Genomic DNA, 17,515 nt, shown 5'->3' with positions numbered 1-17,515 from the left:
CCCGCTTGGTTAGGAATGTGACCCATCAGTGTATTCCCTAGGAATTTCAACACCGGCAGGTTTTATATATTTTTTGTGTTTTGATCAGTATGGGTGGACATGAATTTCTGTTCTTCATTCTCTAGTGTTGCGCTGCACGAACCTGGCTTCTCAGGGTCTGCATGCTTCTGTTTCTGGTTTGTGGCCTCTTATTCTATATTAGGTAAGGGTCTTCTGCACGTATGACAAAGGGGGAGGGATTCTGCTGTGTGTAGTTTCTGTGTAGGGATTTATAGAAGGCCGAATTGCTCTGCTTATCCAATAAGAGTTTTAGAAACCAGTGTAACACTTGCAGTGCTGTCTTTTCATAGGTAGGGTCATTTTTTGGGTCCTAAGACAGTGCTATTATGCTATGTGGTTTCTAAGTGTCTCTTTTGCAGGGATTTGCGATACTTTACAGGGACAGTAACTTTAAAACATGCATGTGGGTGCGAGCACTTATGTTACGATCCCCCCTGTTGCTGCGCTACAGGAGATATCTTACCTTTCCTCCGGAGGCCGCTCTGAAGCCAGGGCCTCGCCTGTGCACCATCCAGGACTTGTTCCAGGGCCTGGGAGGCCTAGCTGTTCCTGAGGCCTGCCTGTGGCTTGCATGGCTACTATTTTGGGAGGGAGGGAGGCGGGCACGGCCTTTGGCCGCCCCGCCCCCTTAAAGCAAGAGGGAGAAAAGGGACAACCAAAGAAGGGGAAGGAGAAACAACACATTACTCTAGCGCCCTCTAGTGAGGGGTGGCTTGCATGGCTGTGTTTGGACTTCCTGTTTGGCGACGCCCTTCTCCCTAGGGGCCGGCCCGCAGCTCTCTACCCCAGTTATAGGGCCTGCAAGGGGCGGTCCTGGCAAACTCCTCCCAGGGAGTTGCCTACATCCTGCAGTATAAAAGGACTCTCATTTCACTTGCAACTTGCCTTCGGATTGAGCGCTACAGTTGTCTGTACCTCCTCCTCGATCCAGGTTCTCCGTGGTCTTGCTTGTGTTGATGGCTCCTTGTCCTGACCTTGCCTTGATGTGTTCCTGATGTCTGTTCCTGATCCTATGCTTGATCCAGTTCCTGATTTTCCCACTGAACCCTGCTTCAGGCTGCCGGTGTGCAGCGAACCCTGCTTCAGGCTGCTGGTGTGCAGCAATCCCTTGCTTCAGGCTGCCGGTGTGCAGCAAACCCTGCTATAGACTGCCTGTACTGCAGCTACCTGCCTTACCTTGTTCCTGAGTTTCCTAAATGCTAGCACCTCGTTCCTGTATCTTCAAGATGTCCTGGTGCCTTGCGGCAAGCCATGTCATGGTCCGTGACCAGCCCCGTGGGCGGGCTGTGTAGGGCGCTTCGTGGTGCAAGCCATGCACCTCGTTCCTGAGTCTGTGAGAAAGCCTTACCCTGTTCCTGAATGCTAGCACCTCATTCCTGTATCTTCAAGATGTCCTGGTGCCTCGCGGCAAGCCATGTCGTGGTCTGTGACCAGCCCCGGGGGTGGGCTGAGTAGGGCGCTTCGTGATGCAAGCCATGCACCTCGTTCCTAATCTGTGAGAAAGCCTTACCCTGTTACTGAAGGCAACCTCTGTTGTGGTCCGTGACCAGCCCCGCGGGTGGGCTGTGTAGGGCGCTCCATGATGCCAGTCTCGTACCTCGCCCTTGAGTCTCCTGTATGCCTCTTACCTCGTTCCTGCCTCTGTCTCTGCACCAGCCCTTGCCTCTGATGTCTCTGCACTGGCCTACGCCTAAGATGTCCTTCGTGTACTATGGACTCTGTCTGCCCTCGTTCTCTGTCTGGCCTGCCGCCCTTTGCCGTTACCCAGCGGCAGGTCCGAAAGGGCTTGGAACAGTCGGAGGACCGTTCATCAACCAACATTGATTTGCTGGTTGTCATGGGCGTGCAGGTCCGGCTGAGGGTCAGACTCCGTTCCTGAATTCCTGCCTCGGTACACGCCTGGCTCACCATGCCAGCACCGGCTCACCTCCCACGGTGTGGCTGGGGCTTCTCCCTAGCTCTCACCGTGGCCCAAGGGCTCACTCCACCTGCTTTAGAGACGGCCGTGCTCCTCGCACCTACGATCTATACCCGAGGGCGCCCAGACCCTCTGCCCGTCTGCGGCGTGGCGGACACGCCCATAACAACTTATGCACTGTAATTTTAAATCGTGCACGCGTATAACACAAACTATGCTTGGCGCACGTCTGTGTGCTCCTAATTTTAAGCGGTTACATGAGAATACGTTATGTGCGTATCTTTCGTTAGGACTTGCCGGCTTTTACACACGCAATTGAGCACATTTTAAGACATGTGCGCTTGAAGGAAATAACCAGTTTGCCCAGTCTGTCTCTAGTTCATCAAGACCCCTCTGGTTCTTCAGCCTGCATTCCCCCCAGTTTAGCCAAACCCCCTTCACCCAGTCAACCTTTGGCTATTACGAGAGTTTCTTTCAGACTTTGGGGCCGATGCAATAAAAAGCACGGAAAGCGGGCACTGAAAAGTCAGTGCCCGCTTTCCAAATGCGCGCATGGTGCCCACAAGAGGGGCTATACCCAAATTAGACCCTAGTATCTCCTTGCTAATGTGCCCCGTGGTGGCTGCCGGTTATGAAGATCGACGCCGGTAAACTTGGCATCGGTTTGCATGACCGGCCGGCTGCCAGTAATGAAAACGGATGCCGAGTTTACCGGCGTCGATCTTCATAACTCGGTGGTCTGTCGGTTTTTTTTATTTTTATTCTTTATTTATAATATTTTTCAGTTTTACAATTCAAGCAATTAACATTCTTGAATCCATTCACAGATATGTATCATCAAAAAGAGAAATCTCACTTAATCAAAACACTTTCCTTGACTCCACAGGAATCCCTCTCATTTAGGGGAAGCCTATATTTTTAACAAAAAATATTAATTTCCCCACGTCTGCCAGTAATGAAAATGGACGCCGAGTTTACTGGCGTCGGTCTTCATAACTCGGTGGTCTGTCAAGGTATGTTTTTTTTTAAGTTAAAAAATATATATATATCTGAAAGCAAAATGTGCGTCTCAGACGCACACTTTTTTTTGCATGTGGAGTGAATGAGTAATAGCCTCATTCACATGCATTTGCATGTGATGAGCGCTATTGCATTCACTCTGCGTCTGACACGGATTAAATAGGCGCTAAACCCCCTATTGCATTAGGGGGTGGATGGTGGATTAGCATCTATTTAACCCGCATTGGCCCCTTATAGCTGAACAAAAGCAGAAGTAAATATGTGCAGGTAACAGCCCGTCGTGCGCTGTATTCGCCGAATTTAAAACTGGGATTTACACATGTAAATGTGGCCCCGCCCAAGAACGCCCCTGACCCATCCCAAATCTGCCCCGAGTTTTCGTGCATTCTGTTTAAAATAAGAGTTGCTTGCACTTAGCCCATATTTATTTATTTATTTAAAAACTTTTCTATACCGTCATTAAGTTAAATACCATCACAACGGTTTACAGTAAGGCACATAAATTAATGTTGAATAAGTGTATAGAACCATATAATCTAAACAGGTGCCATAAAGGTTCGGTTACATAATTTTCTGATAAATATTATTTGGTGAATGTGATAAATCTTGTCCATTTATACCTGTATCATATATAATAACCAGTATAATTTTAAAAACTGAATCTTATGGCCATTCAACACAAGCTACTCTTTTCAAACTCACCCCTTAGAGACTAGCAGTGGATGGATATTTTGTTGCTGTTACTGAGGTGAATTTGAATAATTTGAATATATATTTTGTATGGTGAGTGTAAGGGGCAATATCCCAGTTCTGTTTTGCACCCATTGTTGGGTGGGGGTAGTGGAGAATCAAGCTGAGGGGAGAGTGGGGACATAAGGATAGAGGGGATTATTCCACCCTATATTCCATGTCTTGCATAGACTGGAAGTGCTCAGTTTTCACAGCAAAAGAATTGCTAAAAGCAAAAAATATATGTATTAGTAATGAATGTAAAGAATTGCTTGAAAATAAATTGCCTGACAGAATAATGTTTCTCTGTTTCTTACATGAGGGTGGGATCAATCTGGGGAAAGCACAAGCGGACCCATTGCACAAAAGTTTACCAAGGCCCTCATAAGTGGTTACAGGGTCCTGCTAGCGAGGCAGGGATGACAGCTCCTGAAAACCTTTGGAGTACAGATGATTTATGGCTGAAAAAAGGGCAGGAAGGCTTAAGAACTCCTTCCAGGCATTCTGTTCTTAAACCTTGCCAAAGCCTAGACATGCCTGGTGCATTGTAGTTAATGTTTATATCCTGAGCAGGGGAATCCACTGTCCTTACAAATAGAGCAGGGAGAGGCAGGAGACAGGCACAATTTGTCCAAACTCTGACAGGACAGAATGGCGCTGGACTTCACAGGCAAAGAAGACTTCCAGAAGGATTTTGATCCTAGAGCTCACTTGGACATTCAGTATACTCCTGAGGGGGCTCTTGTTACTGGCGGGTATTTGCCGCTGATGCTGAAAAATCTCTCTACAACCTTTGCTTCAGGTATGTGCAGTATTTCTCATTTGGATCTTTATCTGCCATTTCTGTATGTGAAGTGGAACCAGGCCAAGTGGGCAGACTGATGGACCAAGTGGTCATAACATAAGAACATAAGATATGCCATACAGGGTCAGACCAAGGGTCCATCAAGCCCAGCATCCTGTTTCCAACAGAGGCCAAAACCAGCCCACAAGAACCTGGCAATTACCCAAACACTAAGAAGATCCCATGCTACTGATGCAATTAATAGCAGTGGCTATCCCCTAAGTAAACTTGATTTATAGCAATTAATGGACTTCTCCTTCAAGAATTTATCCAAACCTTTTTTGATCCCAGCTACTAACCACACCTGCACTAACCACATCCTCTGGCAATGAATTCCAGAGCTTAATTGTGTGTTGAGTAAAAAATAATTTTCTCTGATTTGTTTTAAATGAGCTACTTGCTAACTTCATGGAGTGCCCCCTAGTCCTTGTATTATCTGAAAGAGTAAATAAACGATTCACCTTTACCCATTCAAGTCCTTTCATGATTGTGTAGAATTCTATCATATCTCCCCTCAGCCGTCTCTTCTCCAAGCTGAACAGCCCTAACCTCTTTAGCTTTTCCTCATAGGGGAGCCATTGCATTCTCTTTATCATTTTGATTGCCCTTCTCTGTACTGTCTCCCGAACCAATTGCTCCATAAAGCTGTCATTTATTTCATTTATTTCTCTAGCATGTCCTGATGTAACATTTACCCATTCAATTGAAATCTCCCATTATTACTGCACTACCAATTTGGTTAACTTCCTTCTTTTCTCTTAGCATTTCATTGTCCATCTCATCATTTTGGCCAGATGGACCTTACTATATTTCTATCACTGTATTGTTCCCCAACATTCATGAGATTTCAATCCATAAAGATTCAATTGTGCATTTAGGGGCGGATTTTAAAAGGCCGCCGGCGCGCATAAAGCCCCGGGACGCACGTAAGTCCCGGGGCTTTTGAAAAGGGGAGGGAGGGGGCGTGTCCGGGGGCATTCCTGAAATGATGCGGTGTTTCGGGGGGGCGTGGCGCCGGCCCGGGGGCGTGGTCGAGGCCTCCGGACCAGCCCCAGGGACCGGAGGACGGAGCGGGGCTGCCGGCGATGCGCGCAAAGTTAAGGGGGGGGGGTTTAGATAGGGCCGGGGGGGGGGGGGGTGGGTTAGGTAGGGGAAGGTGGGGGGAGGGTGAAGAAAAGTTCCCTCCGAGGCCGAATCGGAGCGGCCTCGGAGGGAACATGCAGCTCGCGCTGGGCTCGGCGCGCGCAGGTTGCACAAATGTGCACCCCCTTGTGCGCGCCGACCCTGGATTTTATGAGATACGCGCGGCTAACCGTGTATCTTATAAAATCCAGCGTACCTTTGTTCGCACCTGGTGCGTGAACAAAAGTACGTGCTCGCGTATTTTTTAAAAATCTGCCCCTTAGTCTCTTGAAGGATTCTGGCACCCCCTTCCCCCCCCTACCAAGTTGCTTCACCCTATCATTGCTATATAATTTGTACCCTGGTATAACACTATCTCATTGGTTATCCTCCTTCCACCATGTGTCTGAGATGCCAGTTAAGTCTAACTCATTATTCATTGCTATACACTGCAACCTTACATCTTCCTTAGCCTCCTGACATTGGCTTACAGACATTTCAAAGTGTGTTTTTTGTTTGTATTAACAACCTGCTTTTCAATTTGGAAACTTTTAGCTCAGGTGATTCTTGGACTACTTTTGCTTTCATTGGAACCTCTGTTAGGATACCCTAACTCTCCTGATTGATTCCAATGGGAGCACTGAGAGGAGATGATCAACTTGCTGGTGTACTTAAATTATATGCAATATATTGATCCATACTCATTAACCATTAGAGTCTGCTCTGATCCATAGCTCTCTATTCACGGTGCAAAGTCTTCTGGGGATCTAGCTAGCTTGCTTAAAATCATCCTTTCACAGATGCCTAGATCTCTTTCTTGGGTGGTAACTCCTAATATGGAACCTAACATCATGTAACCACAGCAAGAGTTATTTTTCCCTATATGCATCACCTTGCACTTGACGACATTCAATTTCATCTCCCATTTGAACGCCCTATCTTCCAGTCTCAGAAGGTCCTCCTGCAATTTATCACAATCACCTTCAGATTTAACTACTTTGCATAATTTTGTTTCATCTGTAAATTGGAGCACCTCAATCATTGTACCCCCTTTCCAGATCATTTATAAATATATTAAAAAGCACCGGTCCAAGTACAGATTCCTGAGGCACTCCACTGCTTACCTTTCTCCACAGTGAAAACAGACCATTTAATCCTACTCTCTGTTTCCTATCTTTTAATCAGTTTGCAATCCACAAAAGGACATCACCTCCTATCCCATGACTTTTTAGTTTTCTTAAAAACCTCTCATAAGGGACTTTGTTGAAAGTCTTCTGAAAATCCAAATACACCACATGTACCAGTTCACCTTTGTCCTCAAGTTTTTTCAGCCCTTCATAAAAATGTAGGAGATTTGTGAGACAAGAGTTCCCTTGGGTAAATCCATGCTGGCTGTGTCCCATTAAACATGTCTATCTAAATGTTATATGATTTTATTCTTTATAATATTTTCCAGGATTTTTCCCGGCACTGAAGTCAGACTCACCAGTGTATACTTTTCCAGATCTCCCCTGGAACCCTTTTTAAATATTGGGGTTACATTGGCCACCCTCCAGTCTTCAGGTACAATGGATGATTTTAATGATAGGTTAGAAATTTTTACTAATAGGTCTGAAATTCCATTTTTGAATTCTTTCAGAACCCTGGGTTGTATACCATACGGTCCGGGTGATTTACTACTCTTTAATTTGAAAATCTAGTCTACTATATCTTCCAGATTCACCATAATTTAGTTCTGTTTATATGAGTCATCATCCTTGAAAACCAACTCTGGAAAGGGTATTTCCACAACATCAGTAAAAACCGAAGGAAAGAATTTGTTTAGTCTTTCCGCGATGGCTCTCATGCACAGTGTTCGGGACATATGACCCAGTATAAAATGCAGCACTATGCATGAGAACTCGCCCCGCTGCCCTATTAGGAAGGGCTAAAGGAAAGCCAGTTAGCCTGTGCAGTTTGGTTTTCAGAATCATCTTTCTCTGAAAGTTTGGAAACAAATAACTAGCATCCATGGCTCAGTGATTATTAAAGATTTACTGGAGCAATGTCCTGATCTTTTGATTCAAAGGAAAATTGTTCTCATGTACTAAGATTTTCATATGGGTAGCAATGTGACTACTAAAACCAAAGGCTTTCACTGGCCATCACGGTGAATCCCCAGATGTAGTGTGACCTGTTCATGGGAAAACATTTTGTGATCTACTGCGGTCCTGTGAGTGCTCCTTGTAGTTTACTTCCTAGTTGGCCCCGGCCTGCCTGCGGAATAGACGCGGTTCTCAGGAATTAAACTTAGGAAGTGCGCTTCATATTCTAATCACACAAAACTTTTTAAAAATCTCCTTCTGAGTCCCCTCTTTAACTGCCCATGCTGTATTCATACCTTAGATTTATCAGTGTGACGCCTGAAGAAACAGGAGGACATATGGTCAGTTTTCCCAAAATAGAGAAGTAAATAGGGATGTGACTCTGGGATTTGTACAGGGACCAATATTGTTTAATTTCTTCATTGATGATCTGGAAAAGGGAGCAATAAGCGATGTGATCAGATCAGCAGATGTCACAAAAACATTCAAATTAGTTAAAACATAAGCAGACTGAGGAACTATTAAAAGACCTTGTCAGGCTAGAGAACTGGGCACCTAAATGGCAGACAAAACTTAATGTAGGCAACTGCAAACAGATGAAGATAGAGGAAATATAATCCTAATTATACTATAGAAATTTAGGAGTCACCACCCAGGAAAAGGATCTCGCTGATAATGTAGACAATACGTTGAAATCCTCAGTTCTGTGTGCGGCAGCAGTTAAAATATAAAACAGAATCTTAGGAATTATTTGGGTGTAGAACTGTGGTTGCTGTGTTAGTCCACCTGGATATGTGTAATTAAGGGTCAATAAACAAGTTGCAGATGACACCTTGTTTATGGGACTAACTTACTATATCTATGACAAGCTTTCAAGTGTAATCCTCTCTTCATCAGGCCAGGGAAGAAACAGTGCACTTACACTGAGTTTAACTTATTTGGAAGCTGAGAACCTTTAAACAACGTAAATAAATATTTTGCCTCTGTATTGATCCATGGCGCAACCGCTCCGTGAGTATCATGTGCAGCTCTGGTGACCACCACCTCAAAAAAGATATAGGGGAGCTAGAAAGGGTACAGAAAAGGGAACAAAAATGGTAAAGGGGATGGAAGAGCTCCACTGTGAAGAAATGCTAAACAGGTTAGGGCTCTTCAGCTTGGAGAAGAGAGGGGATAAGATCGAGGGTTATAAAATCATGAATGAGGTGGAACGGATAAATAGGGAACTAAAGTTGCAGCATCTCATCACTGCGACAGTGGAAGTGGGAGTTTGGCTATGCCTAATGAAAAGGCCCCGTGTGTGTGTGTGTGTGTGTGTGGGGGGGGGGGGGTGATAATGGGATAATGGGTATGTGTGTGTGGGGGGGTGAGTGGGAGCCTGGAAGTGTGTGTGATTAGAATGGAAGGCTGGGGGTGTGTGTTGGTGAGACTGGGAGCCTGGATATATGTTTATTTGAGTGAGGCTGGGAGTCAGGGTGTGCATTTGTCTGTCAGTGAGAATGGGAGCCTGGGTGTGCGTATGTGTGTGTGTATAAGAATGGCAGCCTGGGAAGGACATCTGTATGTGTGAGAATGGGAGTCAAGGAGTGAGAGTGAGCGGTAGGGTTTGTGGTAGAGAATGTGAGATTGAGAACTTGTGTGTGAGGGGGGGAGAGTATATGAGAGTGAGAGCTTGTGTTTATGGTAGAGTATGTGAGAGTGAGAGTGTATGTGTCTGTGTGTGTATGGTAAAGCATGTTAGTGTGAAAGCTTATGTGTGTGAGTCTGTGTGTGTGTGTGTATGTGTGTGAGAGAGGAAGGGAAGAAGACAGTAGGAGAAGAAACAGAATGAGAAGAGAGACCCTAAAAAGGAATTAGGAAATGACTGACAAGGGAAAAGTGGGGAAAAAAGAGATTGGGACCAACTGATTAGAAAAATAGAAAGATCAGACAACAAAGATAACAAAAAATTATTTTGAGATTTTAGCAATTGGAATATGCCATCTTTGGGAATGCAAATTAAATCACAAACTTGCTACGTGAAGAGGTTCATTAAGTATCAAGTGACCTTCATATGGTGCCACAGTTCAATTTATGGCTATCCTCAAGATAAAACCCAATAGGTCACTTGTTATAATTTTCACGATTCTTACATATGAAGAATCGTGAATATCATAACAAGTGACCTAATGATTAAAAAAGCTCTAGTGTTCACAGGGTTTTATCTTGAGGATAGCCATAAATTGAACAGTGGCACCATATGAAGGTCACTTAATACTTAATGAGCCTTCTCACGTAGCAAGTTTGTGATTTAATTTGTATTCTCTAATACATGCTACAATTTGGGTCTTTCTTATAATAATCTTTGGGAATGGCCATTTCTTATAGTTTTCTATTTTGCTCTTTCTTCAGTCTTCCACTGTTGAGAATCTAGTTTCTCAGGCTTTCTATTTTAGTTTTGTCTACATAAGAACATAAGAACTTAAGAAAATGCCATACTGGGTCAGACCAAGGGTCCATCAAGCCCAGCATCCTGTTTCCAACAGTGGCCAATCCAGGCCATAAGAACCTGGCAAGTACCCAAAAACTAAGTCTATTCCATGTAACCATTGCTAATGGCAGTGGCTATTCTCTAAGTCAGAGCTTTCCAAAGTGTGTGTCGCGACACTTTACTGTGTCGCCTGAGGTGTGCCGGTGTGTCGCGCAAGCCCGGTGCACGTGACACACCGGCAAGTGCAGGGACCGGGAACCCATGGCTCCGAGCCAGATATGCTGCATCTGGCTCGCAGACAAGTATCGCCACACTTTCCCGCTGACCCAGCTGCTCCCCGGTCCTCCTCCGCCCGGGCGGAACGCGGCAGGACAGCTGGAGTCAGCGGCACCGGCGTGCTCTCTTCTTCCCACCCACCCCCCCCGGAAGAGGAAGTGGAGAGTATCGGGTGAGTGCGCGGCAAGAAGAGGCCACGCTAGTGCGCTCGGCATCGGCCCAAAGAAAAGAAGACTGCAGCGCGGCTCGGAGGAAAATGTTCAACCGCGGCCGATGGGACTCCGCCTCCGCGAGGGCTGAAAATGAAGAGGTTAGCGTTGGGAGGAGGCTGCTGCTGCCGCGAGTTCCCAGGGTGGGGGAGAGAGAGAGTGAATGAGCTCATCACTCTCTCTCTCCCCCACCCCGGGAACTCGCGGCAGCAGCAGCCTCCTCCCAACGCTAACCTCTTCATTTTCAGCCCTCGCGGAGGCGGAGTCCCATCGGCCGCGGTTGAACATTTTCCTCCGAGCCGCGCTGCAGTCTTCTTTTCTTCGGGCCGATGCCGAGCGCACTAACGTGGCCTCTTCTTGCCGCGCACTCACCCGATACTCTCCACTTCCTCTTCCGGGCCGCGGGGCCCTGTGTGTGTGTATGAGAGAGTGAGAGATTGCATGTATGTGAATGATTGAGAGCCTGTACATGTGAAAGAGAGTATGTCTGTGATTGAGAGCCTGCCTGTGAGAGAGAGAGAGAGAGCATGAATGTAAGTTTACCATTGGGAACCTGTATGTGTAAGTTTGTGATTGAAAACCTGTTTGTGTGAAAGAGTATGTGTGTATGATTGAGATCCTTTGTGTGTGAGAGAAATCATGTGTATGTATGATTAAGAGCCTGTGTGTATAAGTAAGAGAGAGATCATGTGTGTCTGTGTGTGATTGAGAGCTGGTTTAGGTGATGGAGCATGTGAGTATGTGATGAGAGCCTGTGTTTAAATGAGAGAGAGAGACCATGTGTGTCTGTGTGTGATTGAGAGCTGATTTAGGTGAGGGAGCATGTGAGTATGTGATTGAGAGCCTGTGTTTAAATGAGAGAGAGAGACCATGTGTGTCTGTGTGTGATTGAAAGCTGATTTAGGTGAGGGAGCATGTGAGTATGTGATTGAGAGCCTGTGTGTAAATGAGAGAAAGAGAGGACATGTTTGTAAGCATGTGAATGAGAGTCTGTGTGTGAGAGAAAAAGACAGCATGTATGTGTGTGATTGAAAGCCTGTGTGTCTGTAAGCGTGAAAAGATAGACAGCATGTGTGTAAATGTGTAATTAAGAGCCTATATAAGTGAGAGAGAAAAAACATGTGTATATGTGAGTACTGAGAGCATGTGTGTATAGGTGTGTCATTGAGAGCCAGTGTGAGAGAGAGCGCTGGTATGTGACTGAGAGAGGAGAAAGTTCCAAGCAAACCACCCCTCCTCCTGCTAATTCAGAACAATCTCAGGACACCTGGATATCAAACGTTCCCAGGTATGCAGAGCAAAAAAATGTTTGTATCCTTATTATTTTTCATTACTGGGTCTTTGTGTCTGCTATTTTGAAATATTTTGTTGGTATCTGGAAATGTTTTATATGAGTTTTAATTATTGGATATTCCACTCATCAGCTGTTTCGAAATATGTTCTTTTTGTTAGTACAGTTTACTGCTGATGATTTATATTTCTTGATTTGTTTTATAAGGATGGGTGATGTTTCTTTTTTCCTTTGTTACACTGCATACAACCTCTGGTTTACTAGTAGACTGAATTACTGTGTCCCGAAATTATGTTTGTCTAAAAAGTGTGTCACCAACATGAAAAGTATGGAAAGCTCTGCTCTAAGTGAACTTAATAGCAGGAGTACATGTTTCTGTTTCTAATTTGTAGTCTCTTATTTCTACATTAGGTAATGGTCAGTCTCTGTTTTGCCAGAGTGATTGTGACTGAGGTGCAAAATTTCTGCTAGCCTGTAGTTTCTCTGTAATAGTCCAGCATGTTCTGTTATTCCACTATGTGATGTATTAATGTTCTAGATCCTGGTGTAGTATTTGCATTACTGCTTTTTCCTAAGGTTGCTGTTATTTGAGTCCTGAGAGTCAGTGCTGTGACTGTATGGTTTAGCAAGGTTCTAGATGTCTCTTTTTTTGCAGGAGTTTGTGTTACTTCACCAAAGGGCTAATTTTAAAAGCCCTGCATGTGGGAAATCTGGGAAATACCGAGATAAGCACACACACGCAGATCTTAAGAGGCCCGTAGCCACACGTGTATCTCCCAGTATGTGAATAAAGTGGGTAAGATGAAAAAGGGGCAGGCTGGGGATGGGCCTGGCCGGGGTCTGGGCAGGATGTGGGCAGAGCATGGGCGGGCTGGGACAGCACCATCAGCGCACAAGCGTGCATCAGGGCCCAATGACTGTGTAACCTGCTGCTGCTCCGCACTGCGGGTAAGTATTAAACAAAAAATTCTAGGCTGGTCAGTGGGGTTTTAGGGATCGGGGATGGTAGGGTAAAAGGGAGGAAGGTTAGGTAGGGGGTTTAGGAAGTTTGTGCTTTTACAGGTTATGGGGTGGGTGGTTAGCTCCCCCATGTGGAAGATGGTAAACGGTAAGTTCTTCTGATATAAAAAGTCTGGCCACCATTTTACCTTGTGGATTTTCTATAGGGGCACCATGGGTGTTAATAGTTATTTAATTGCTCAGGCCTCCATTACTTTTGATTTCTTTTGGATATGGTGTTGGCAGTGTGGACTCTTGGGCCGAGGGGGAGTTGGCACTACCTGTGGGGGAGGAGCCCCCGCAAATCCCACCATTGGCAAGGAGAGACCCAACTGGAGCTTCGCCAATACCATCCCATGTTCCCCTTAGGAGAGAACTGGGAGGGAAAAGGGAATTGGGCCTATCACGTTGCTGCGCGCACCTACTAAAATTCTCCCCCCCCATGTGATTGAGACGGGATTCGCGCTCACATGAGCAAGTTGATATAAAGTAGTGAGTGCATGTGTACGTGCCGGCAACCACGCGTACATGGACGCCCTCGCGCGGGTCTTAAAAAAATCTACCTTCAAATATTTAGCAATAAAGGGATATTTTTTGCTGAGGAACACCAAAATCTGAATATTCTTTTTCATATTTGTTGTAATGTGAGTTGTCCTAGCTCTGCTCTGCATCTGTTCTGATGATTAATGCCATTTTATTGTAGTTATGATGATTTCTGGCTTTCTGCAAAGAGGATTCATGAATGAATACATTCATTTTTGTTTTATTAAATTTATTTATTTAATTGTTTTTATTTAATTGTTTTTAAATAAATGATTGGATCTGTTTGTTTGTTTTCTTTGGTTTTTACATGATATACTTGTGCATTTATAAACTGCATTACATTTAAAATAAATTAATACAGATTGATAAGGAATTTTTAATGCTGGCAAGTGCTTGAAATAATTGAGGTAAAATGTTTTAAAGTTTCACGCCTGATGCATAATGGCTGTTGCAAACTACTTAGAAAGCCATTGTAGGTTACAGTATACGGTATTATTTTTAACTATAGGTCTCAGACCTGCATGCCTACAGCTCACTCATGTTAACCTTGTGCCCACCCAAAAAATCAATTCTGGCCATGCCACTGCTGTGCTATATTCATGCTTTACAGGAGGAGAGAGAGCCTCTGTTGTGTGTAATATTCAGTTTCTGTACTCTCTCCTGCAGGGGATATAAGAGGAGATACCCTGATAGACATCGGCTCTGGTGCCTCCATTTACCAGTTCCTCTCAGCCTGTGAGTTTTTCAGAGAAATAATTGCTTCAGATTACTCGGACCGGTGCCTGCAAGAGCTGGAGAAGTGGCTGAAGAAGGAGCCGGGGACGTTTGACTGGAGCTCCACTGTGAAACTTGTGTGTGAATTGGAAGGTGACAGGTATGGATATGGCCTGAGTGAAGGCACAGCTGCGCTAGCAGACGTGACTGCCTTTGTGTGTGCAAGAGCTGGGACATGCACTCCAGGGTTCCCATGTAATATGTGCAGCGCTGTACAGCATAGCATTGCACTAAGATCCTGCAGCACCCGCAGAAGTGATGTGCGCGCGAGCCTGAAAATGTACTTGTTTATTTCTTTCTCTCACACATACTTTCCTACTTCACATACTCCTGCTTCCTCTCTCAGATGCACATACTCCCTCTCACCCACACGCACAACCTGCTGTTCAAACACACACACACACAACATGCGTGCGCTATCTCACACACACGGGCTTCACCTTTTCTTTTCTTCCAATTGCTCCCCTGGGAGCTCTGGGCCCGTCTCCTTCACTTTGGCCTCTTTCAGGTCGGGATCACAAGGTGGCCTCCCACTCCACTTGAGCTGCTGGTGGGATGTGGTCCGCCAGCAGCCCACAACCTCTTCTCACTTAGTCCATCAGTGGACGCATGGGATCCATTGATGGACCGTGGCCTCACTACCTCGGGCTCTTCCTTTACTTCTCATCCTCGTACCTCACCAGCTCAGTTCTTCCTCCCTCTTTCCCTCACTATCTTTCCCTATTCCCCACTTTTCACCCCTTTCTCACTGCCAGTGGCTCTTCCCTTCCTCCCTCCCTTCTCACACTACCTCACTTCTTCCCCCATTCCTGTCCCTCTAGAGATTCTTCTCCTTCTCACCCTTTACTATCTCAGCTGATTCCCCTTTCTCACCTTTACTTTCCCTCATTACCTCAGCTTGTCCCCTTTTTTCCCCGCTATCCCTCCCTCCCCCATCCCTTGCTCTTTCCTCCCCTTCTTATGCTTTCATCACTTTCCCCCACCTTCTCATCAGTGACTTCCAGGCTATTCCTCCTCCCTCTCCAAGTGCTGGGACTCCCTAGCGCAGTTTATTACCTCCCTCATCCAGCACGAGCCGTCAGCAGGAGCAGCATTTGAGTGACATCATCTCCTACTATTGCAGAATCAGTCCTGCAGTAGGAGCTGCGAAATCCCACTGCTCCGCTCATGAAACTGACCCCACAGCAACAGGCGATGATGTCACTCAAATGCTGCCATTGCTTTGGCTGCTGGCTTTTGCAGAGGATATGCTGTTTTCCCCCTACATCGAATCAGGCAGGGGTCTGGCATGCCTCCTATGCGTCCCATGGCTTTTTTTTAAATTCGTCTTGCCGCGGGGTGGACTCCCTCCGGGTGGCCCTGCAGCCTCCAGTCCATTTTGGCCGCTGGTGGATCCAGACCACCGCTTCCTCGGAGCCGCCACACTGTGCAAGTGCACGGCTTGCAGAGTATGTTGTGCCGGCCCTGTTCGGGCTGTGGCGGGATGAGCTCCACCATGGCCCTGCCGGTATTACTGCTCGCTGGTAGAAAAGTTGTGCGCAGCCTCCAGAAACATTATGCGCAGTCGTGCACGCACGCAGCTTAGAGGGAACATTGCCGGCAACTCACGGGTCCTTTGTTGTTTTGGTGGCAGGGTGGGGTGGCCACTAGAGGACTTTGGGGGCAGCTTTTACTGCTTCCAAATTTTGCCGCCTGAAGCTGCTCCCTCATTATAGAATCGCCCCTGGATTCTCTCTCCGAAACATCTAAACAGGATTTAGGTAATTAAGCTTATTCCAGAGGGTTTATTTTTATCTGAAGTGTTCATTCCTATTCCTCTTCTCCTTTAGGGAAAAGTGGACAGAGAAGGAAGAAAAGGTGAGGAGAACGGTGACACGGCTTCTGAAGTGTGATGTCACTAAGAGCAACCCACTGGAGCCGCTGACGCTGCCTCAGGCTGACTGCCTGCTCACCTTTCTTTGTCTACAAAGTGCCTGCATGGATCCTGAATCTTTCTGCTCTGCTCTGAGGAATATCACATCGCTGCTGAAACCAGGAGGGTACTTAGTAACGGGTGGGGTGCTAGGATGCAGTATGTATACGGTTGGGCGAAGGAAGAGTTTTTCGAACATTGTTTTAGAAAAGGATTTTTCTAGAGACGTGCGATCTGTGTGATGCAGGTTATGTGTGGAACGGCTTGATGTGCTACACTCGCAGTTGAACATGACCGCCTTGCATTTGACAGATTTCAAGGCCTACCTTCTTTCTTGTTGCCCGTAAGCAGACAGACGTGAAGTAGTCCTTGTAGAAAAAGGCCTCCTCTCATCATTCTGCATGCTGTGATGTCACATAATGTGATATCATACGCAGTAAGCTTTTTATTATATGCATTTGATTTTCATTAAAGCTATTGTAACCCTCTTCCCTCCACCCACCCCTACCAGCCAACCTCCCTATCCAGGATTGCCTATTACCCCTAAAAATCCAGTTCTCATTAGTTTGACACTTTACATTTCCCCTTGCTTAAGTTGTATCCAAGTTTATCTCCTCCTTGTTCTATGTATCCAAGTTTTTCTCCTCATTGTTCTATGTAAGACAACTTTTGTCACTGTCTGTTTATGGTTGTAATGTAAACCGGAGTGATAATTAAGATAGACAATTATTTGAACTTCGGTATAGAAAAGTTATAAATAAATAAATAAATAAATAAATCATGAGGTGATGACCTTTTCAGCCACTGACTGTCCATTGTAAAAAGGTTAGAGCCATACCCCTGAGCCATTTAAAAAAAAAATAAAAACAAGCATCACCAAATCATGTTTAACCCACTGACCCAGGGAAATATATAATGGGAAGTATTTCTCCTATAGGACAAGGGACTCTTGTGTTTTTCTCCTGTCTCTCTGGGAATGGAACTTATAAAACAAGAAATCATATTTTTTTTCTTTTAAATTTCTGTAAGCTTTTGCATAAATGCATAAATGCATAAATGCATAAATGCAGAAAGTGGATGAGAATATGTGTGGGGGTGGGTTGCTGGGATCATTGTTGGGGAGAGTGTGACTTTCTAAAATGCAGTGTTAATGGGTCTGAACTTCACTGTTCTGTATTATCTGCACAAATAAAAGCTTTCATGGACTCTCTGGCCTCAGATAAACACTTGTCACTGGTTCCTTCACCTGATGGGAGGGGGGAGG

At 45.5% G+C, this 17,515-nt stretch overlaps 1 protein-coding gene across 1 annotated transcript; it reads left to right on the top strand.

Annotated features, from left to right (window-relative positions):
* Positions 1–4,263: 4,263 nt before the first annotated feature.
* LOC115074295 (indolethylamine N-methyltransferase-like) lies at positions 4,264–16,493 on the top strand. The gene is made up of 3 exons (XM_029573617.1): positions 4,264–4,529; positions 14,232–14,439; positions 16,169–16,493. Exons 1-3 carry the CDS (start codon positions 4,379–4,381, stop codon positions 16,491–16,493), a joined length of 684 nt encoding a protein of 227 aa, XP_029429477.1. The 5' UTR covers positions 4,264–4,378.
* Positions 16,494–17,515: the final 1,022 nt, after the last annotated feature.

Source organism: Rhinatrema bivittatum, chromosome 12 (genome assembly GCF_901001135.1).
Source record: "Rhinatrema bivittatum chromosome 12, aRhiBiv1.1, whole genome shotgun sequence".
In the NCBI taxonomy this organism is placed as follows: domain Eukaryota; kingdom Metazoa; phylum Chordata; class Amphibia; order Gymnophiona; family Rhinatrematidae; genus Rhinatrema; species Rhinatrema bivittatum.
This window is presented reverse-complemented; position numbering and strand designations above follow the sequence as displayed.

Bases quoted from the DNA above. Each gene is read 5' to 3' on its own strand.
- LOC115074295 (XM_029573617.1), top strand. From the start codon at position 4,379: ATGGCGCTGGACTTCACAGGCAAAGAAGACTTCCAGAAGGATTTTGAT. The intron at 4,530-14,231 runs GTATGTGCAGTA...TCTCTCCTGCAG, and splicing joins CTCTACAACCTTTGCTTCAG to GGGATATAAGAGGAGATACC. The intron at 14,440-16,168 runs GTATGGATATGG...CTTCTCCTTTAG, and splicing joins TGTGAATTGGAAGGTGACAG to GGAAAAGTGGACAGAGAAGG.